We start from the raw sequence: 24,436 nt of genomic DNA on the forward strand, positions 1-24,436 counted from the left end.
AGCGGGCCTCCGCTAGAGGGCTACGGCGGGGAGGATTCCCGGGGGCGTCGCCTGCTTCCGCCGCCGCCTCCTTCAGTGAAAGTCCCTTTTGGGTCCAGCTGCCAGAGCCACCGCGCTCCCTCAGGCCGGGCGGGGGACACCCCAGGTCTGCGTGGCCCCCGCGCCGCCACGCCCAGCGGCCGCCCGAGCCCTGCGAGCAGGGGGAGGAGCCGCCGCCAGTGGAGGAGGCGGAGGAGGCAGAGGAGGCGGAGACGGCGGAGACGGCGGCGAAGGCGGAGAGGAAGGTGGAGGCGAAGGTGGAGGGGAAGGTGGACGCGGCGGGGAAGGTGGACGCGGCGGGGAAGGTGGACGCGGCGGGGAAGGTGGACGCCACCGGGAAAGTGGACACGGCAGGGAAGGTGGACGCCGCCGGGAAGGTGGAGACGGCGGAGGGTCCGGGCCGCCGGGTTGAGCTCAAGCTGGAGCCCGAACCCGAACCCGAGCCGGCACGGGAGGCGGAGCAGGAGCCGAAGGGGGAGCCGAAGCAGGAGCCGGAGGATGAGAACCCAGCGCGGAGCGGCGGTGGCGGCGGCGGCAGCGACGAGGTTCCTCTCCCCACCCTTCCCTCTGACCCCCCGCGGCCCCCCGATCCCTCCCCGCGGCGCAGCCGTGCCCCCCGCCGCCGACCCCGGCCGCGGCCGCAGACCCGGCTCCGTACCCCGCCGCAGCCTAGGCCACGGCCCCCGCCCCGGCCCCGGCCCCGGCGCGGCCCTGGGGGCGGATGCCTGGATGTGGATTTCGCTGTGGGTCCACCAGGCTGTTCCCACGTGAACAGCTTTAAGGTGGGAGAGAACTGGAGGCAGGAACTGCGGGTCATCTACCAGTGCTTCGTGTGGTGTGGAACCCCCGAGACCAGGAAAAGCAAGGCAAAGTCGTGCATCTGCCATGTGTGCGGCACCCATTTGAACAGACTCCACTCTTGCCTTTCCTGTGTCTTCTTTGGCTGCTTCACAGAGAAACACATTCACGAGCACGCCGAGACAAAACAACACAACTTAGCTGTAGACCTTTATTACGGAGGTATATACTGCTTTATGTGTAAGGACTATGTATATGACAAAGACATTGAGCAAATTGCCAAAGAAGAGCAAGGGGAGGCTTTGAAATTACAAGCCTCCACCTCCACCGAGGTTTCTCACCAGCAGTGTTCGATGCCAGGCCTCGGTGAGAAATATCCAACCTGGGAGACAACCAAACCCGAGTTAGAACTGCTGGGACACAACCCAAGGAGGAGAAGAATTACCTCCAGCTTTACCATCGGTTTAAGAGGACTAATCAATCTTGGCAACACGTGCTTTATGAACTGCATCGTCCAGGCCCTTACCCACACTCCCATCCTGAGAGATTTCTTCCTCTCTGACAGGCACAGATGTGAAATGCCAAGCCCCGAGTTGTGTCTGGTCTGTGAGATGTCTTCGCTCTTTCGGGAGTTGTATTCTGGAAACCCGTCTCCTCACGTTCCCTATAAGTTACTGCACCTGGTCTGGATACACGCGCGTCACTTAGCAGGGTACCGGCAACAGGATGCCCACGAGTTCCTCATCGCAGCGTTAGACGTCCTGCACAGGCACTGCAAAGGTGATGATGCCGGGAAGGCGGCCAACAATCCCAACCACTGTAACTGCATCATTGACCAAATCTTCACAGGTGGCTTGCAATCCGATGTCACCTGTCAAGCCTGCCATGGGGTGTCCACCACGATAGACCCCTGCTGGGACATCAGTTTGGACTTGCCTGGCTCTTGCACCTCCTTCTGGCCAATGAGCCCAGGGAGGGAGAGCAGTGTGAATGGGGAAAGCCACATCCCAGGCATCACCACCCTCACGGACTGCTTGCGAAGGTTTACGAGGCCAGAGCACTTAGGAAGCAGTGCCAAAATCAAGTGCGGTAGTTGCCAGAGCTACCAGGAATCTACCAAACAGCTCACAATGAATAAATTACCCGTCGTTGCCTGTTTTCATTTCAAACGTTTTGAACACTCAGCCAAACAGAGGCGCAAGATCACTACATACATATCCTTTCCTCTGGAGCTGGATATGACACCATTCATGGCCTCGAGCAAAGAGAGCAGGATGAATGGACAGTTGCAGCTGCCAACCAATAGTGGAAACGACGAGAATAAGTATTCCTTGTTTGCTGTGGTTAATCACCAAGGAACCTTGGAGAGTGGCCACTACACCAGCTTCATCCGGCACCACAAGGACCAGTGGTTCAAGTGTGATGATGCCGTCATCACCAAGGCCAGTATTAAGGACGTTCTGGACAGTGAAGGGTATTTACTGTTCTATCACAAACAGGTCCTGGAACATGAGTCAGAAAAAGTGAAAGAAATGAACACACAAGCCTACTGAAGTGACACACAGACCTACCTACCTGTAATGGAAGATGACAGCACCCAAACTACAACTGGCATCGAGATTTGTAAAGGACCTACTTGCATTGGCCCACGGGCCTGACAGAGTAAGAATTGAACAGTTCCCAGTGTCTAAAAGGTCCCGATTGGAAGAGAAGTAGAAGGGGCGGGAGAAGAGGCTCTAATCTAAGCAGTCACTTCAAGGAAAATTAAATGGCAGGAATGCTCTGGGTGGGGAAGGCAGGAGCAGGGAAATCCTGACACTGGTACATAGCCTATATTCCTCCAAAAGGTTGTGTGGGAAAGTGTGGGGTGGGAGGGGGGTGGTGTGTGGGGGGGTGTGTGCCCTTGTAACCGTAAAACATCTTTCTCCATGGGTGTTTCAGCTTCAACTGACCAATCACATAAAACAGGTATATGTTTGGGGGGAAAAAGAAAAGTTTATACAAATGCAGCCCATTACGCGTATGGGTACGAAAGCGGAAAAGCGGAGGAGGCAGGGATATCTCATTGACAAACACCTTTGCCAGTTTCTTTGTATTCGTGATTTTTTGTGCTATTAAATGCAGTATTACACAAAGAAAAGCCCACGTGGGCTAGTGAAACAAGAAAGGAGGGGGGCTTGTATAAGGGGAGCAGTGGCTCCAAAGGTAGAGAAGACAAGAAACACTGTAAGATAAGCAACCAACACAGGCCTCAGCGAAGAGTATAGTGTGTGAGTGTTTAAAACAAACAACAACAACAAAAGCTGTATGATATACTTGAGCAAATCAATGAACCTCTTTGCGATTGTTTTCCCATCTGTACAATGCAGATAATTCCTACCTTAAAGGGTTATTGTTAAAGATTAAATGATATAAAATGTGTCAAAGTATAAAGTAAAAGGCTTGGAACTTTGTAGGGGCTCAGTAAACGTTTGTTGGATCTGAAACGTCTTCTGACCATGACCAGAATGCATTAGCGGTGAGGGTCAGCTCTCCTTAAGGCCCGTGGACAGAAAGGACCACACATTGTGTCACACGCAGTCACATGCTCGCGCGCACGCGCGCACACACACACACACACACACACACTTTCACTCTCTCTTATAACTCCTTCCCCAGGACTGTCTCCTGGAGCCCCAAGCCCACACTCCACTCTTGCCTCGTGTACAGGGCCCCACAGTCAGTGCCACACCCGGGATTGGGAGGAGAACCACAGCTGTCCCCCCAAGTCATCATTCTGTCCATTCAGAAGACTTGTCACGTTGCTTTCATGACTCAGCACCCCAGTGATGGGACTCGGGGCCACTAGGCTGCTAGGCTTCCACACGAGGGTGTTGGTGGTCGCTGCCCTCCAAAAGCATTATGGGTGTCGCTATGTTCATCTGCAGCCACAGATCAGGAGGAAGACTATTCCCCAGAGCTCCCTTGTCCACCAGCCGGGGGAGAGGGGTGGAGTGGCATGTTGGCCTCTCCCCTGATTCTCAAGAGGGCAGAGTGGCCTGGGAGGGCTAAGCTGAAACGGATGGGTTAAGCACTGGTGGCGGCTCCTCCTTTTCTCCTCAGCATCAGATACGAGAGTACTTACTACCTGGAAAACCCGGGGTCGGGGGGTGGGGGGGACTGAATAGTTCAGACCCATGGGGCTTGGATCTACTGGCTCAGGTAAGAGGCTGGGCTTTCCCAGGGCTCCCCAAGTCCACTTCATGGCCATGTCATTTGGAAATTGTGTGTGTGTGTGTGTGTGTGTGTGTGTGTGTATTATGTGGTTGTGGATGCCTCCCCACCTAGCTTATAGGCACTTTTAGGACAAGGGTTGTGTCTCCTCTTGTACCCTGGGCTGTGGCCTCAGCCCCTAGTACAGTCACTGGCACAGAGTATTGGAAGCGTTTCCTGGATGGATGAATGAACCACACCACCCTCCTGGCACAACCAAATTTCCCTCACCCCCTCCCTCCGGGCTGATAATCCTCAGGAGAAAATGTAAAACGTGTTATTTTTGCTATCTTGTAGGCTGAGAAAGAGCAAGAGGTAAGTGGCCTCGGATGCCACTTGGCACCTTCACGCAGGTCTCAGCCTCCCCTTTGGGATGTGTGGGAGCCCTGCCTGGGAAGACAGCCACGTCCTCCTTCCTGCTCTCTGCCCCATGAAGAGTCCAGTCGGGCATGTGCCCCCAGATCCTGACTGCTTGCACAGACACCGTCCTTTTCCATTTAAAAAACGCTTTTATGTGGAAATAGTTTCAAAGTGGCAGCGCAATTGCAGAAATACAAATGGTATAAAGAACATCCATATACCCTTTACCAGATTTACCCATGGCTAACATTGTATTCCACTTGCTCTCATGGCATGTATGCACTCTCTCGTATTCATGTGTGTGTGTGTGTGTTTGGATCAAATGAGGGTAAATCACCTCATGGCCCTTTATGCCCAGTACCCCAGTGTGCATTTCCTAAGACTACTCCCCGTATCCCAGTACAGTTAACAGCTTCAGTACATTTATCATTGAGATAATACTGTTATCTAATTAACCATTTGTACTCCAGATTTGTCTCCATAATGTCCTTTATAGCATTTTCCCTTGTCCTCACAGAATCTGGTCCAGGGTGAGGGATTGCTTTGAGCTGTTGTGTCTCTTCAGCCTCCTTGAATGGGAACTCTCTTTCCCAGGCTGTCACCATCCTGTGTGGCCATTAGCATTTTTAACAGAACATTGCTGCTTTGGGGTGTGTCTGATACAGAAACTGTCTTTTAAGTACCCTGTACTCCGGAATAGTTCTAAGAGATGAATGGCGCGAGCCTGTTGAAGCCGACTCTCCTGTCTCCACTGGTGGAAGGCACAGACCACCAGAGGGAGCAGCTGTGCCCGGCACTTCTGATAGAAGCACGTACCTCTTCTGTCTGGAAAACACCATTGTCCCTCAGCAACAGGGGAGCCCTTCGAGCCCAGCCCTATGCCCCTACCCATCACCAACCCCCAAAGTGAGCCATGGAGTGTAACTGCAGCAGGGCCTGCGTTCAGATCACATCACCGCGGGACCCAGGGCATCATGTGTTTGGCAGGTATGTGTTACTTTGAGCTCAAATGCAATTCAGGCATGTTTGAGCCTGTCTGGTACATGGGCGGGCACCTGCATGGTTGGGGCCATTAGGGGGACCAGGAGGTAGCACCCTTGGTACCTTCATCACCATTCCCATGGTGGGCACAGCAGCAGTGGAGTGGCAGGGAAGGGATACTCCTGAAGCAGTTTCACAGGCAGAGTACCCAAGAATGGGGTACAGGGAGTTACCGTCGTGGCTCAGCAGTTAGCGAACCAGACTAGCATCCCTGAGGACACGGGTTCGATCCCTGGCCTCGCTCAGTGGGTTAAGGATCTGGCGTTGCCGTGAGCTGTGGTGTAGGTTGCAGACGCAGCTCGGATCCTGAGTTGCTGTGGCTCTGGCGTAGGCCGGCAGCTGCAGCTCCGTTTCAACCCCTAGCCTGGGAACCTCCATATGCCATGGGTATGGCCCTTTTAGACTGAAAAAAAAAAAAAAAAAGAATGGGGCACAGAATAAGTGAGGAAGTACATGAGAGATGCCAAAACCAGATTGGTTTGTGGTGTACTGGGGACTTTCAGACACAATTGGGCTATTTTACATGGGGGCCTGAATTTCTCTGTGAGCTGGTGGACAAGAGCTGGTGACAGGTAAGCGAATTCTTTAATGGAGAGTCTCTCTACTTTCACAAGCTGGTAAGGCCAGGGAAACTCCATTCATGTGTAGACTGACAATCTGGGCCCAGAAGGGCACGGGCAAAAAGACGAGTGCTCACAACTGGGGGCCTTATCCACCCATAGAGCTCAGAATGAGGGACCAAACAATGGGGCCCTTACCTTTCACCCACTGCACATGCTTCCCCATGGGGTCTGGGCCTAGTGTGGTTGGAAGTCCAGAGCCCTACCCCTTCCCATTTCCTGGAATAACTGGATGCTGAAATGTACTCTGGCCTACCGGTCACATTAGGTAAGTGCTTCACTTCTTTCCCATCCATGGGGAAGCCAGGATCAGGGATGCTGTCAACCAAGAGGTCTTTTCCAATCAAGGAACAGAGTGACCTCCCATACTATTATGTCACTGTCATAACACCATAGACAGGGTGCCAGGGACCAGCGTTTGCCCCACATGTATCTTTCACACCCAGAAGCCAAGGCCCTGGTCCTCTTGAGAGTACCCAGCCCAGCACCCAGAGCAGTGTGTCAGTTACACACTGATCTTTCGCTGCAAGTGACCCAGTGATGCTTTTAAACTGTATTAAAGCATATCAAATATACAGGAAATGGGCATATCATTAGGGTACAGCTTCATGAATTTCTGTGAAGTGAACACATCTCGGTAAATAGCATCTAGATCAAGAAAGAGAACATTACCCATAAGTCAGGCCCCCTTCCTGCTTCTTTCTAGTCAATAATCCCAAAGGGTAAGCCTTATCCTTACTTCTTCCACTGTAGATTCATGGTGCCTTTTTATTTTTTGTCTTTTGTCTTTTTAGGGCTGCACCCGTGGCATATGGGGGCTCCCGGGCTAGGGGTCGAATCAGAGCTGCAGCTGCCGGCCTACACCACAGCCACAGCAACACCAGATCTGAGCCTCATCTTCAACCTACACCACAACTCACGGCAACACGGGATCCTCAACCCACCCAGCGAGGCCAGGGATCGAGCCCGTGTCCCTGTGGATACTAGTCAGGTTCATTAACCACTGCGCCACAATGGGAACTCCTGTGGTGCCTTTATAAGTGCCTTCTATAAATGGAATTGTTCAGTACTTACGCTTTCGTGTCTGGCTTCTTTTGCTCATCATTATTTTATGAGCTTTAGATCTGAGGTCTCGTTGTCAAGGAAAATTATGAGGAGTGTCATTTTTTTCTGTCTCGCGAACTAAAAGTAAGGATTCCCTATTCTTCCTAGTGATTTCTCACTTATTGAACCAATTCAGAGGGACCCTGGCCATTGCAAAGTTGGACCTCGAGAGAGTCTATAATCTCCTTTATGTATGAAAATTGTTAAGTTCTCCTGTGGTGCAGCAGGTTAAGGATCTGGCGTTTTCACTGCAGCAGCTTGGGTTCAGTCCCTGATCTCTGGCCTGGGAACTTCCATGTGCTGTGGCTGCAGCCATGGCAAAAAAATTAAAAAAAAAAAAAAAAAGATGGGTGGAAAACAGCCTGCTAGGTAAATCTGGGCTTGTTTAGGCACCCAGAAATGTTAATCTTGAGCAATACTCCAGGCCTGTTCCAATAGCTCCTGTATGGGATACTCTGTTCTAGTAAGGCCTCTAATGTGCCTCAGAGTCACTTGGAGGGCTCGTTAACACAGATGGCTGGGTCCTGCCCGCAGAGTTTCTGATTTCAGTAGATCTGTTGTTTTGTCTTGTTTTGTTTCTTTGGTCTTTTTAGGGCTGCTCCCTTGGCATATGGAGGTTCCCAGGCTAGGGGTCAAATCGGAGCCATAGCTGCTGGCCTACACCACAGCAACGCAGGAACCAAGCCGAGTCTGCAACCTACACCACAGCTCACAACAATGCTGGATCTTTAACCCACTGAGCAAGGCCAGGGATGGAACCCGCATCCTCATAGATACTAGCCAGGTTCGTTAACCGCTGAGCCACGACGGGAACTCCTGATTTCAGTAGATTTGGGATAGGGGGTTGCAGATTTGCATTCCTAACCTATTCCCAGGTGATGCTCATGCTTCTGGCTCTAGGACCACACTTTAAGAACCACTGATCTATTCACTTTGCTTTCACATGGTGGTGCTTGGACCCCAAGGAGTCTACGACGATGCCCTGTGGAGCACCACCTTGGAGCACCAGAAGGGGGCAAGGTGGTGAGGATCAGGAGCTCCCCAAATAGAAAATCAGTAAGAGGGAGTTATAGATTTTATATTTGGGAGTTCCAAGTAATATTTGAAGACAGAGTTCTGCTATAAACACTTTTAAAGTGGAAAATTACTCTGCGAAGGAACTTTAGACCCCAGGGGGGTGATGTATTTAAACTACATTGGTGGAGTTCCCCTTGTGGCTCGGCAGGTTAAGGACCTGCCATAGTCTCCGTGAGGATACGGGTTGATCCCTCGAGTTGCTCAGTGGGTTAAGGATCCAGCATTGCTGTGAGGTGTGGTGCAGGTCACAGAGATGGCTCAGATCCGGTGTTTCTGTGGCTGTGGTGTAGGCCTCAGCTGCAGCTCCCATTCCACTCCTAGCTCAGGAACTTCCATATGCTGCAGGTGCAGCCATGAAAAGGAAAAAAAAAAAAAAAAACCGGATAGGTGGTATATCTGTAGAATGATCCGATGTGCTATAGAGACCTGGCCTCCTATGTGCCCTTGATCTATAATCTAGATGGTCCTGAGAGGGACTTAAATTCCTTGAAACTCAAAGAAGTGCATAGTTATGAGGATGGAAGTGATGAGGGAAAATGCTCAAGTATAAATACAGCACAAAATCCTATGCATAAAGTATGATTTTCTCCTGGCAATATAGCACACTAAGATGACATGAGTAGCACCTCCCCTCCACTACAAACACATACTAACACTAGAAAAACTATAACAAAATTTTAGTTTATACCTGAACTTACAGAAGCAAAAAGCAGAGCTCCCGTCGTGGCTCAGTGGAAACGAATCTGACTGGCATCCATGAGGGTGCAGGTTTGATCCCTGGCCCCGCTCAGTGGGTGAAGGATCCAGCATTGCCGCGAGCTGTGGTATAAGTTGCAGACGTAGCTTGGATCTGATGTGGCTGTGGCTGTGGCATAGACTGGCAGCTACAGCTCCCATTCGACCCCTAGCCTGGGAACCTCCATATGCCGCAGGTGTGGCCCTAGAAAGACGTAAATAAATAGATAAAGTAGGGAGAAATTTGTAAAAAAAAAAAAAAAAAAAAAGAAAGTAGGGAGAATTTTGCAATAAATAAATAAATAAGCGAAAAGTAAAATCTCCAGAGAAAAAGAGAAAGCTAATTTAGTCATTGTAAATGGACACTGCAGTAACCCATTGTGCTGCTGGTTCCAGATATCAGGCCCTAGGAGCTAGGGGCTTAGAGCTGGGAATCTTGTGCCCATGCAAGTATTGGCAACACAGCCTCAAGGCCACCAGAGGCAGAGAGGCTGAGAGTAACACCTCTGGATAAAGTCTTTAGTATCTTCTCAGTTGGTTAAAATGGGATTTGGGGAGTTTCCTGGTGGCACACCGAGTTAAGGATCCAGCATTGTCACTGCTGTGGCTCAGGTTTGATCCCTGGCCCAGGAACTTCATGCTGCGGGTGCAGCCAAAAAAAAAAATAAATAAAATAAAATAAATAAATAAAAAAAATAAATTTAAACGGGAGTTGGGGAGTTCCTGTCATTGCTCAGCCGTAAGGAACCCGACTAGGATCCACGAGGATGCAGGTTTGATCCCTGGCCTTACTCAGTGGGTTAAGGATCCGGCATTGCCATGAGCTGTGTGGAGGATGAAGACTTGGCTCGGATCTGGCATGGCTGTGGCTGTGGTGTAGGCCGGCAGCTGTAGCTCTGATTGGACCCCTAGCCTGGGAACCTCCATATGCCACAGGTGTGGCCCTAAAAAGCAAAACCAAAAAACAACAAAAAAAGAGGGGGCGGTGGAGTTGGAAAGTAAGCCATGAAAGGTCTTACTGCTCTTTCTGGAGCCACCAGAAGAAATAGAAATCCCAGGCCTATGCCATATGTGGATGTGGGGGGTCTAAATTTACCCTACCATGTGTTATGGGAGTCACATGCTGAAAAATTAAAACTCAAATTGGAGCAGACCAAGCAAAGCTCTAGAACCTCAGCAAAAGCAAAAACATTTTTACCATACAGGGCACATAGAACCCCACAGAAAAAGACATCTGCCGAAGTTGTGCTCAGAAAGAAAGAAAGAAACAAAAAGATTGTGCTTGCAAAGAAATGATGCTCCATGAAGGTGAGTCACCCGTTGCCACAAGAAGGAGGAGAATTAGTAGCCCCAAGAAATACTGATGAGATGAACTACCACTCTTTTTTTGCAAGTGGAATAAGGACATGTCCAGGAAAAAATAAACCGAAGAAAGGTTAGCAATAATAGACTCTTACTTAAATAACTACTGAAAGATATCCTTCAGGAAGAAGGAAATTGAAATTGGAGAGAAAGGATGAATAGGAGGCAAGGAACAGTGAACAAAAAATTGATAAACATGGGAAAATCTAAATAAGCATTAAGTACATAAAACAACAATGATGTTGAATCATATGGAATCATATGGAATATATGATGTTGAATCATATAGAAACAGGCTGGCACAAACAACGCTACAGCTCAAAGGCATGTACAGCAGCAGAAGACTATTAATATTTAAATAATCTAAGGCTCTTGTATTGTTTGGGAGGAGGGTAGGGCAATTGCCTGTGTTTGGACCTTGTTAAGTCAAGTATGAATGTTTAAACATTTAAGAGTATGAACTCCTAGTTTCTGGCGGTGGCAGGCTTGGTTATTTGATCCAGCTTTTCTATTGAAGTAATGAAGTATCCTGAATAAAAATGTTCAGAACCACTTTGAAAGCACTCAAGAGGAGTTCCCTGGTGGCTCAGCAGGTTAAGGATCTGAGGATGTCACTGCTGTGGCTCTGGTTACAGCTGTGGTGCTGGTTCAGTCCCTGGCGGGGAACTTCCACATGCCTCTGGAGAAGAATATATCCATCCAGGCCTCAGGAAACCCCCACAAACAAATTCTCCAGGGCACAGTGACCAGAAAGCAGAGTAAAATTAGCATATAGGGAAACAAGGCAACTTGACTTAAGAATAGCAGACTACCGTATGATCCAGCAATCCTACTCCTGGGCATCTATCCAGAGAAAAACATAATTCACAAAGATACATGCACCTCAGAGTTCATAGCAGCACTATTCACAATAGCTAAGACATGGAAACAACTTAATGTCCATTGAGAGATGAATGGATTAAGAAGATATACATATATACAGTGAAATACTACTCAGCCAGAAAAAAAGAACAAAACAATGCCATTTGCTATCATACTAAGTGAAGTAAGACGGAGAAAGAACACATATCATATGGTATCACTTATATGTGGAATTTGAAAAAATGAAACAAATGAACTTAGTTACAAAACCAGAAAACAGACTTTCAGACTTTGAAAACAAACATATAGTTACCAAAGGGGAAGGGTGGGGGGTGTAGGGACGGGTTGGGGGTTTGGGACTGGCAAATACACACTTTTGTATGTGAAATGGTTGGGCAGTGGGGATCTGCTGGGAACTAGCACTGGCACAGGGAACTAGCCAGTATTCTGTGATAATCGATATGGGAAAAGAATCTGAAAAAGAATGAATGTGTGTGTATGTATAACTGAACCTGTTGCACAGCAAAAATTATTGCAACATTGTACATCAACTATACTTCAATCAAACTTTTTAAAAAATTAAAAACTGAAACAACAGAAACAGACTCACAGATTTCAGGTGAGAGAATTAACAGGCACATATTTTAAGATTTATTTTTTACTGAAGTATAGTTGATGTACAATGTTGTGTTACTTTCTACCGTATAGCAAAGTGATTCAGTTACACATACACACATGTGTGTGTATATATAGGTACATATACATTTATATGTGTGTGTGTATATATACTTTAAAAAATAGGAGTTCCCGTCGTGGCGCAGTGGTTAACGAACCCGACTAGGAACCATGAGCTTGCGGGTTCGATCCCTGGCCTTGCTCAGTGGGTTAAGGATCCGGCATTGCCGTGAGCTGTGGTGTAGGTTGCAGACGCGGCTCGGATCCCATGTTGCTGTGGCTGTGGTGTAGGCCGGTGGCTACAGCTCCGATTGGACCCCTAGCCTGGGAACCTCCATATGCCATAGGAGTGACCCTAGAAAAGGCAAAAAGACAAAAATAAATAAATAAATAAAATAAAATAAAATAAAAAATATTCTTTTCCATTATGGCTTATCACAGGATACTGAATATAGTTCTCTGTGCTATAGAATAGGTCCTTGTTGTTATCCATTTTATATATATACAGTTTGCCTCTACTAATCCCAAACTCCCAGTCCATCCCTCCCTTAACCCCCTTGCTCTTGGCAATCACAAATCTGTTTTCTACGTCTGAGTTTATTTCTGTTTCATAGATAAGTTCATTTGTGCCATATTTTCCATTCCACATATAAGTGATATCATATGGTATCTTTCTTCCTCTTTCCCATTTACCATGAGAATCTCTCATTCCATCCATGTTGCTGCAAATGGAATTGTTTGTTTGTTTGTTTTCTGGCTAAGTAGTATTCCTTTGTATATATGCACCACATCTTCATTCATCTCTCAGTGGACATTTAGGCTGTTTCCACGTCTCAGCTATTGTGAATGGTGCTGCTATGAACACTGGGGTGTATGTATCATTTTGAATTATAGTTTTGTCTGGATATATGCCCAGAAATGGAATTGGTAGATAATCTCTTTTTAGCTTTTTTTTTTTTTTGGTCTTTTTGCCTTTTCTAGGGCTGCTCCCGTGGCATATGGAGGTTCTCAGGCTAGGGGTCCAACCGGAGCTGAAGCCACCAGCCTATACCAGAGCCACAGCAACGCGGGATCCGAGCCGCGTCTGTGACCTACACCACGGCTCATGGCAATGCTGGGTCCTTAACCCACTGAGCAAGGCCAGGGATTGAACCCACAACCTCATGGTTCCTAGTTGGATTTGATAATCACTGAGCCACAGCAGGAACTCCTCTTTTTAACTTTTTGAGGAAACTCCAAACTGTTTTCATAGAGACTGTACTAACTTATATTTCCACCAAGCATGTAGGAGAATTCCCTTTTCTCCACACCATCTCCAGAATTTGTTATTTGTAGACATTTTTCCCCCCTTTTCTGGCTGCCCTGCAGCATATGGAAGTTCCTGAGCCAGGGATTGAATCAGAGCTGCAGCTGTGGCAACGCCAGATCCCTTAACCCACTGGACCAGGCTGGGGATTGAACCTATGTTTCCCAGCAACCCGAGATGCTCCAGTCAGATTTCTAACCCACTGTGCCACAGCAGGAACCCCAATTTGTAGACATTTTAAAAAAATGATTTTTATTTTTCCTATTATAGTTGGTTTACAGTGTTCTGTCAATTTTCTATTATACAACAAAGTAACCCAGTCTCTCTCTCTCTCTCTCACACACACACACACACACACATACATTCTTTTTCTCAAGTTATCCTCCGTCATGCTCCATCATAAGTGACTAGATATAGATCTCAGTGCTATACAGCAGGATCTTATTGCTTATCCATTCCAAAGGCAATAGTTTGCATCTGTTAACCCCAGATTCCCAGTCCATCCCACTCCCTCCCCTCCCCATCCCCCTTGGCAACCACAAGTCTGTTCTCCAAGTCCATGAGTTTCTCTTCTGTGGAAAGTTTCATTTGTGCCATATATTGGATTCCAGATAAAAGTGATATCATATGGTATTTGTCCTTCTCTTTCTGACTCCACTCAGGATGAGAGTCTCTAGTTCCATCCATGTGGCTGCAAATGGCATTATTTCATTCTTTTTTATGGCTGAGTAGTATTCTGTTGTGTATAGATACCACATCTTCTTAATCCATCCATCTGTTGATGGACATTTAGGATGTTTCCATGTCTTAGCTATTGTGAATAGTGCTGCAGTGAACATACGAGTGCATGTGCCTTCTTCAAGGAAAGTTTTGTCTGGATATATGCCCAAGAGTGGGATTGCTGGGTCATATGGTAGCCTATATTTAGTTTTCTGAGGTACCTCCACATTGTTCTCCATGGTGGTTGTACCAGTTTACATGACCACCAGCACTGTAGGAGGGTTCCCTTTTCTTCACACCCTCTCCAGCATTTATTTGTGGACTTATTAATGATGGCCATTCTGACTGGTGTGAGGTGGTACCCTCACAGTACTTTGATTTGCATTTTTCTAATAATTGGTGATGTTGAGCATCTTTTCATGTGCCTGTTGGCCATCTGTATGTCTTCTTTGAAGAAATGTCTATTTAGTTCTTCTGCTCATTTTTTGATTTTTTTTTTTTGTTATTTGAGTTATATGAGCTGATTGTATATTTTGGAGATTAAGCCCTTGTCAGCCGCATCATTTCCAAATATTTTCTCACATTCCATAGGTTATCTTTTCATTCTGTTCATGGTTTCCTCTGCTGTGCAAAAGCCTATACATTTGATTAGGTCCCATTTGTTTATTTTTGCTTTTATTTCTATTGCCTTGGGGACTGACCTAGAGAAACATTGGTACAATTTATGTCAGAGAATGTTTTACCTTTTAGGGATTTTACGGTGTCACCTCTTGTGTTTAAGTCTTTAAGCCACTTTGAGTTTATTTTTGTCTATTATGTGAGGGTGTGTTCTAACTTCATTGATTTACAAGTGGCTGTCCAACTTTCCCAAACCACCTGCCCTTTTCCCATTGTATATTCTTGCCTCCTTTGTCGTAGATTAATCGAATGTCTCAGTTTATTTCTGGGTTCTCCATTCTGTTCCATTAATTCATATGGCTGTTTTTGTGCCAATACGATGCTGTTTTGATTATTGCAGCTTTGTAGTATTGCCAGACACATATTTTAAAACAACTATGTGTACCTTATGCCTTCATGTTCTATACTCAGCAAAATTTTTTTTTAAGGAATGAGAGAAAAAAAAGACATATTTACACAAACATTGTTCTACACCAGCAGAGCCTCACTAAGGGAAATTCAAAAAACTAAAGGGAGTTCCTATTGTGGCACAGCAGAAACAAATCTGACCAGTATCCATGAGGACACAGGTTTGATCCCTGGCCTCACTCAGTGGGTTAAGGATCCGGCATTGCCATGAGCGGTGGTGTAGGTCACAGATGTGGCTCGGATCCTGTGTTGCTGTGGATGTGGTGAAGGCCCGACACTACAGCTCCAATTTGACCCCTACCCTGGGAACCTCCATATGCTGCGAGTGTGGCACTAAAAAGCGAAAAAAAAAAAAAAAAAGTAGATGGCAGATTATCCCAGGTGGGAAGATCTGTGATGAATGAAAGAATGAAAAGTAAAGATGACGGTAAACATGTGGACAAATGTAAATAAGTACAAGGTATTAAACAATAATCATTTCTAGTGGGCTTTGAAAAGAAATCTAGACTAGAAAGACTAGACAATTATAAGCATATGAGTTGGGACAGTCAATGGAGTTATAAGTGTTCTAAACTCTTGTATTATCTGGAAGGAAGGTAAAGGAATTTTTTTTCATTTTAAACTTTTGTAAGTTAATTATGCATACTGTTATTTCTGGGGTAACCATTAAACAATAGGAACAGAATGCAGTGCATAATTTACACTCTAGTAAAGGGGAGAAATGGAATAATAATTTAAAAAATGACTATATAACTTCCAAGCTACCGAAGGGGGGAAGAAATCCCATCAATCAAATTGAAGGCAGGAAAAGTACGGGAAAAATAAGCATTGAAAAATTGGGGTAAATAGAAAGCACAAATTAAAATGCCGAGGAACAAATCTAAATACAAGAATACAATGACAACAATAATACGCATGGATTAAACTCTCCAGTTAATAGTGTCAGACTGAATTTTGAAAAATCCAGCCATGTGCTCTTTGTTTTTTTAAAATTTCTTTTCTTGGGGGCACGCCCACAGTGCGCAGAAGTTCCTGGGCCGAGGATTGAACCTGTGCCACAGCAGCAACTCAAGCCACAGCAGCAGCAATGCCATATCCTTAACCCACTGTGCCACCAGGGAACTCCAGCTTTGTGCTCTTTTTATTTTTTTAATTTTTTAATTAATTAATTTTTTTTGGCTTTTTGTCTTTTCAGGGCCGCACTTGCGGCATATGGAGGTTCCCAGGCTAGGGGTCCAATCGGAGCTGTAGCCGCTGGCCTGCACCACAGCCACAGCCAGAGCAACATCAGATTCAAGCCGCATCTTCGACCTACCCCACAGCGAATGGCAACGCTGGATCCTTAACCCACTGAGCGAGGCCAGGAATTGAACCCAAAACCTCATGGTTCCTAGTTGTATTCGTTTCCACTGTGCTATGATGGGAACCTCTTTGTGTTCTTTTTTTAAGAAAAATTTTATTGGGGAGTTCCCGTCGTGGCTCAGTGGTTAACGAATCCGACCAGGAACCATGAGGTTGAAGGTTTGATCCCTGGCCTCGCTCAGTGGGTGAAGGATCCGGTGTTGCCGTGAGCTGTGGTGTAGGTCGAAGATGTGGCTCAGATCCTGCGTGGTTGTGACTCTGGCATAGGCTGGAGGCTATAGCTCCAATTCGACCCCTAGCCTGGGAACCTCCATATGCCGAGGGAAGCGGCCCTAGAAAAGGCAAAAAGAAAAAAAAATTATTGGAATATAGTTGACTTATAAAGTTGTATTAATTTCAGGTGTATAGCAAAGTGAATCAGTTATACATATACATATCCCCATTCCTTTTCAGATTCTTTCCCCATATAGGTTATTACACAGTATTGAGTAAATTTCCCTGGGTTATAGGTCAGTCCTTGTTACCCTTCTATTTTATATATAGTGGTGTGTGTGTATCAATCCTAACTCCCTAATTTATCCCCCTTCACGTTTTCCCTTTGGCAAACATAAGTTTTGTTTTGAAATCTTTGAGTCTGTTTCTGTTTTGTAAGTTCTATTGGGTCACTTCTACTAGAATCCACATATTAGTGATCTCATATGTACGGAGCAGGCAAATCCATAGAGACAGAAATTAGATTAGCGGTTGCTGAGGGTTGGAGGAAGGGAGAAGGAATAACAGATGCAGGGTTTCCTTTGAGGGTGATGAAAATATGCTGGAATTAGATAATAGTGAGTGTGACACCATCCTGTAAATATACTAAAACCCACCACAGTTTAAAATTTATACTTTAAAAGGGTAGATTCTATAATATGTGAACTGTACCTCAATTTTAAAATGTAGATTATAATAACAGACTCTCGAAGAGTTGTTGTGAAGGTTCAAAGAGATAATGCATGTATAGTCTTTAGCACAATTCCTGGCACCATCATAAGTGTTCAACGAATTAAAGGTGCAATTCTTTCCAAAAAAAAAAAAAGGAGGGGGAGTTCCTGTCGTGGTTCAGTGGTTAACGACTAGTATCCGTGAGGATTTGGGTTCAATACCTGGCTTTGCTCGGTGGGTTAAGGATCCAGCATTGCTGTGAGCTGTGGTGTAGGTTGAAGATTCGGCTGGGATCCTGCCTTGCTCTGGCTGTGGTGTAGGCCGGCAGCTACAGCTCCACTTTGACCCCTATCCTGGGACTCTCCCTGTGCCCCAGGTGTGGCCCTAAAAAGTGGGGAAAAAAAAAAAAGAACCTGCCCTCCGCTTCCTGTCTTCAGCCATACGCCTTTCTCTCTCCCATCTAAGCTGAGATGACTGGAGATTTATTCTTTGGAGAGGGTTAAAAAGGATCTCCAGACCAGGGGACAAAAAGCATAGTTGAAGGTGGGGGTAATATCCTGAAAACAGGGGGTTAGGTGGAATTTCACAAAACAAACGACCCACCTAATTGCAAGGGAAGCGGCAAAAATGCTGTGTACCCAGTTAGATTTGAGTGAGCAAAGCTAATCATCTTTGGCACAAGCTCAAAACTAAAAAAGATTTTCTCCTTGACCAAACTTTAGTCAGGCTCCTCTGATACCTCTTTTTTTTTTTTTTTTTTTTCGTCTTTTTGCCATTTCTTGGGCTGCTCCTGCGGCATATGGAGGTTCCCAGGCGAGGGGTCGAATCGGAGCTGTAGCTGCCGGCCTACACCACAGCCAGAGCAACGCGGGATCCGAGCCACGTCTGCAACCTACACCACAGCTCATGGCAATGCCGGATCCTTAACCCACTGAGGGAGGCCAGGGATCGAACCCGCAACCTCTAGGTTCCTAGTCGGATTCGTTAACCCCTGAGCCATGACGGGAACTCCCCATTCATGATTTTTAAAACTTAGAGAAGTTTATCTTAACCTGATAGTCAAAAATCTATAGCAGACATCACACTTGAAAATAAAATTTTAGAATCATACCCTTTAATTTTAGAAATGAGACTAGCATGCCTTTATCACTCGATTTTACATTCTATTTTATATTTACATTGTACTGGAGTGAAGGTCCCAACCGATGTAGTAAGATGAGAAGAAACAGGTATAAAGGTCGGAAAAGAGAAGACAAGTCTCTGATTATTTAAAGATAATAAGGAGTTCATTCCTGTTGTGGCGCAGCAGAAACCAATCTGACTAGGAATCATAAGGTTGCAGGTTCGATCCCTGGCCTCGCTCAGTGGGTTAAGGCTCTGGCGTTGCTGTGAGCTGTGGTGTAGGTCACAGATGAGGCTTGGATCTGATGTTGCTGTGGTGTAGGCCGGCAGCTGTAGCTCCGATTGGACCCTTGGGAACCTCCATATGCCATGGGTGCCGCCATAAAAAGCAATAATAATAATAATAATAATAATAATAATAATAATAATAAAACTAGATAAACCACTTATCTTAGGGTTCCCAGAAAGGCAGACCCTTCCAGCAGGAGTTAGGGGCATGTCGTTTATTTGGGAGATAATCCAAAGACACACAAGGGAGGGAGGGAGGAAGTTACTTGGGAAAGGGAAAATGCAATGCAATGAAAAGCCAATGCAAGAGGTATTCATGAGCTGGTTAGCACTATGCATGTCTGGGAATCAAGTTCACTAGGACCCTCCGTGTGCTACACATAAGGCATATGTGGCAGAACCATTCTGCTGAAGGACAGGGAGACTGGAGCATTTGTCCACTGACTCTCCCTACCTGCATTGGTTGAATATTACTGTAGAGGTGCTACCTCCCCCACACCCTTCCCAGTGGTGGCGCCAAGCTCTTGTTTCGCTGGACAAAGCCCTCAAGCAAAGAAGCAGAGACACTCATGCCCTTAAGGTAGAAAGCAGTCAGCCTGACAAAACAATTTTCTACCCCCCAGCTGTGGATGAACTCAGAGATGGGCCACAGGGTAGAGGACAGGGCATCAACAGCACCGCATTCAAGAGAGTTTATAATAAACTATTAGAATCAATAAGAGAGTTCAGCTGTGTTGCTGGAGACAAGATCCGTCTACAGGAATTGAATGTTCCTATATGCCAGCAATGACCTCTTAGAAAATGTGTGTTTTTTTTTTTCCTAACAAAATTCCGGAGTTCCTGCTGTGGCAAATCTGGTTAGGGATCTGGCACTGTCACTGCTGAGGCTCCGGTTCCATCCCTGGCCCGGGAACTTCTATATGCCACAGGTATAGTCAAAAAAGAAGAAGAAGAAAAAAAAAAGCAAACCTTTGGAGGGGGGAGTTCCCTCGTGGCCTAGTGGTTAGGACTCAGCTCTTTCACTGCTGTGGCCTGGAATCAATCCCTGGTCTGGGAACTGAGATCCCACATGAAGCCACTTCACACCACTAGTCAAAACAAAAAATAATAAACAAACAAAAAACTTCTGAGGAATATCTAACCCCATGATGCAAAATTTATATGGAATATGTTAAAAAATGTCATCATGGGAGTTCCCTTCATGGCTTAGTGGAAATGAATCCGCCTAGAATCCATGAGGATGTGGGTTCAAACCCTGGCCTTGCTCAGTGGGTCGGGGATCCGACGTTACTGTGAGCCGTGGTGTAGGTCGCAGACATGGCTGGGATCCCACAGTTTCTGTGGCTGTGGCGTAGGCCAGCAGCTGCAGCTCCGATTGGACCCCTAGCCTGGGAACTTCCATGTGCTGCAGGTGCAGCCCTAAAAGCAAAAGCACAAAAAACAAAAAGAAAAAAAAAGAAAGAAAAGAAAATTTCATTGTAACGCATAAATACAACCTAAATAAGTAGAGACATATAGCATGTTGATGGATTTAAAAAAAACTCACTAATGTAAAATTCTACACAAATCCAATGAAAATCCCCCAAGGTTTTTTTTTTTTTAAATATAATGATTTTTTTTTGCCATTATAGCTGGTTTACAGTGCTCTGTCAATTTTCTACTGTACAGCCAGTCTCCCAAAGAAACAGGTTTTGTTTTTTCACATAACTAGAAAAACGAATTTTAGAATTTATATGAAAAAACAAAGGGCCAAGGGCAGCCAAAATAATGTTGAAGGAGAAGGTGGTACAGGAGACAGACAAACAGATGGAGTGGACTAGAGAATCCAGAAAAAAAAAAAAAAACCCCATCCACGACATGCATATGGAAACTTGGTATTCAACAGAGGTGGCATTAAAAATTAATGGGTAAAGATAGGTCATTTAATATATCTGCTGGGGCAACTGGTTACTCACACGGAAAAATTAAGTTAAACCAGTACTTGACATCCTAACCCCGAAAAAACCAATTTCAGATAAAGTTCTGTATGTGACAAATAGAACTTTAAAGTTTGCAGAAGAAAATATAGGAGACTCTGATAGCCTCATGATTTCTTATACAGAACACAAAAATCAAAAAAGCATAAAGGAAAAGATTCCAGGAGTTCCCGTCGTGGCGCAGTGGTTAACGAATCCGACTAGGAACCATGAGGTTGCGGGTTCGGTCCCTGCCCTTGCTCAGTGGGTTAACGATCCGGTGTTGCCGTGAGCTGTGGTGTAGGTCGCAGATGCGGCTCGGATCCTGCGTTGCTGTGGCTCTGGGGTAGGCTGGTGGCTGCAGCTCTGATTGGACCCCTAGCCTGGGAACCTCCATATGCCGCGGGAGCGGCCCAAGAAATAGCAAAAAGACAAAAAAAAAAAAAAAAAAAAAAAAAGATTCCAGATGTAACCTGAAGCCGAAAAAAACTTATTTGTTCTATATGTTGAAATTCTATCAGTCCCTTGAAGAATAAAGTTTTATTTACTATTGCAAGAGCAAATTCTGCAATGATTAATGACTGGGCAAGCTGTTAATTTTATGTCAAAAAGAGATTAAGAGATTTCAAATAGTTAAATAGGGACATAGGTTGACCTTTAATACCAGTATTAAGAGAGAACATGTTAGCTAGACAATTTAGGCATTATGCGCTTTTCAAATTAAGATAATTATGTTATTTTACATAATAATCCAAGGCAGAATAACATGTATATTTATTATATCGTATATTTGATTATATATTACTTTCATTCTTTGTAAAAATTGTTTCCACACAAAGCATTCGTAACCTTAAACAAAGTTTAAGAATAATATTTAATTTTTAGTCGCTTACTTCCATGTAGACTATAACTCTTTTGAGAAAAAGCCTTATTTGAGAATTCCCCATATCTTGTGAAGATGGATTAAAACCAAGTGTCTCTTTTATGTCAAAATTTCATGCAGTGGGAAAATTCCAAGATCATGTGCAACATTTATAATAAACCATCTTCAGCTGAGACTTAATAAAGATTATAAAGAGTTCAAAACAAAAAAGTTTTAGAGAAAAATGAGAAGCCCCCTAAATATCTTATTCTTTTTTAAAAAAAATTATTTTATTGACGTATAATTGATTTACTGTGTTGTGTTAATTTCTGCTGTACAGCAAAGCGATTCAGGTATATATATCTATTCTTTTTTATATTCTTTCCCATGATGGTTTATCACAGGATAGTGAATATAGTTCCCTGTGCTATACAGTAGGGCCTTGTTTATCCAGCCTATATGTAATAATTTGCATCTGCTAATCCTAAACTCCCAATTGCAACCCCTGCCGCCGCCCTTGGCAATCACAAGTCTGTTCTCTATGTCTGTGAGTCTGTTTCTGTTTTGTAGATAGGTTCATTTGTGCCATATTTTAGATTCCACATATAACTGTAAATATCTTACTCTTCCACTCATCTCAATGGAAGGTGAGTAGTGTTTAGTACTAAAAATGTGCATTCTAGTGACCACAGGAGGAATCTAGCTGCTTACAGTGCTGAGAAATTCATCTTCCTGCATTATAATATCAAATCGTTAAAAGTTCATTAACAAAACTGTAATTGTAAAAATGCTTACTGATAAAATTTCGGAATTATTCCTTCATTCCAGGCGTTTATTCTATGATAGTGATATTCAGCTTGTGGCCTTAGCTTTAACTGAACATGGACGTCATTCATGTATGTTTTATGTACCTCTATTATCCAGAATATAGAAATCACTCTTATAAAGCAATAGGAAGGATGTACAAGCCAATGGAAGAAAGGAGCAAACGGATGTGAACTGGCAATTCACAGAATGGGAAATTCAGATGGATGATATTCAGTTTGACTAGCAATTAGGAAATGCAAATTAAACAATATCGAGACACCATTTTCATATTCATCAGGCTGGAAAAATTTTATTTATTTATTTATTTATTGGTCTTTTCTAGAACCGCACTTTCGGCATATGGAGGTTCCCAGGCTAGGGGTCCAATCGGAGCTACAGCTGCCAGCCTACACCACGGCCACAACAATGTCAGATCCAAGCCGCGTCTGTGACCTACACCACAGCTCACAGCAACGCCAGATCCTTAACTCACTGATCCAGGCCAGGGATCGAACCCGAAACCTTGTGGGTCCTAGTCGGATGCGTTAACAACTGAGCCACAGTGGGAACTCCTGGAACAATTTTAAAGACTGAGGATATCAAGTTTGGCATTGGCCAGGATGTTAGACTAACTGGGATTTTCATATACTGCTGGCTGGAGCATATATTGGTACCCCTTCAGAGAACAGTTTGGAATTGGTTTTGTTTTGTTTTCTCACAGGTTTTTTTGTTTTTTGTTTTTTGTTTGGCTGTGCTGGTGGCACGTGGCAGGCCCTGGGCCAGGGATGGAACCCACGCCACAAGCAGCAGCAACCTGAGCCACAGCAGTGACACCACCAGATGCTTAACCTGCGGAGCCACCATGGAACTCCTCTCACAGGTTTTGAAAGGAACGAGGTACTAGCCAGCTACTGGACTTTCAGGTATAAACCCTAAAGAACTATTACACATAGAGTCGTGCTTTTTGTAGTAAAATTGCTGCCAGTGAGGGAAGAGATGAATAAATGTTGGTGTATTAATACATGGAATACAAGGATAAATTAATTTGGTTTATAAGGAGCCACAGGGATAAATCCTGCAGCCATAATACTGGGTAAAAAACAAGTTTGGATGTGATACATACAGTTTGATATTATGTATATAGATTTTTAAAAATATACCAAACAGCACTAAGTACTGTTTTTATGGACACAGACCTATAAGGGAGAGTATAGAAATACTGATAGGAAGAAAACAGAACAATTTCAGCATAATGGTTACCTTGGGGAAGGGAGAGAGGGGACTGGGTCTGGAAAGAGTACAACGGGAGCTTCATCTGTATCTGTAACATTTTATTTCCTTAAAAATTTATGTATGCATGCCCAAATAACAAAATTTAGGGTACTTGAGTATTCTTTATTTTACTCTGTGCACTTTCCCATCGGTTCGTAATATATTTTTTCTTTTTTCTCTTTTGTCTTTTTAGGACTGTACCCCAGGCATATGGAGGTTCCCAGGCTAGGTGTCGAATCAGAGCTACAGCTGCCAGCCACAGCGATGCCAGATCTGAGCCGTGTCTGTAACCTACACCACAGCTCACGGCAAGGCCGGATCCTTGACCCACTGAGGGAGGCCAGGGATCGAACCTGCGTCCTCATGGCTGCTAGTCAGATTCGGTTCCACTGAGCCATGACAAGAACGCCTGTAATATTTCATAATAAAAGTGCAATTTATTGCTCTAGCCCACCATAAGCCATGCCAGAAGATTGATAACAAACTATGAAAAATAGTTGCAATTCATATTACACAGAGCTTATTTTTCTAAAATACAAAGAACTACAAATCCATACAAAAAAGACGACAAAAAATGTGGTCAAAGAATATTGACAGGTCACAGGAAAAGAAAAAAAATGGCTCCTACACATAAATGACTTTCAGCCTCAGTTATAATAAAAGAAAGGCAAATTAGGACTAAATTGAGATGCTGTTATTTTATATAACAGATTTGCAAAGATTTAAAAAGGTCTGCTAACTCATCACAGTGATGAGGATGACAGAGAGATAGTGTTTGTAGCTAAGGGGCACAGCTTCTGTGTAGAGC

The 24,436-nt window shown here is 44.8% G+C and overlaps 1 protein-coding gene across 1 annotated transcript; it reads left to right on the top strand.

Moving 5' to 3' along the window:
* The first annotated feature begins 204 nt into the window (after nt 1-204).
* USP27X (ubiquitin specific peptidase 27 X-linked) lies at nt 205-3,318 on the top strand. The gene has a single exon (NM_001435378.1). The coding sequence runs from the start codon at nt 1,074-1,076 to the stop codon at nt 2,388-2,390; it is 1,317 nt and encodes a 438-aa protein (NP_001422307.1). The 5' UTR covers nt 205-1,073; the 3' UTR covers nt 2,391-3,318.
* The last annotated feature ends 21,118 nt before the right edge of the window (nt 3,319-24,436 follow it).

The sequence above is a fragment of the Sus scrofa genome, chromosome X (assembly GCF_054392235.1).
Source record: "Sus scrofa isolate SSC_HxYL_T2T_F1_AM1 chromosome X, Sscrofa_HxYL_maternal_Yorkshire_Landrace_v2.0, whole genome shotgun sequence".
NCBI classification, from domain to species: domain Eukaryota; kingdom Metazoa; phylum Chordata; class Mammalia; order Artiodactyla; family Suidae; genus Sus; species Sus scrofa.

What these genes read in the sequence shown, in the direction of transcription:
- USP27X (NM_001435378.1), top strand. Translation starts at nt 1,074, where the DNA reads ATGTGTAAGGACTATGTATATGACAAAGACATTGAGCAAATTGCCAAA.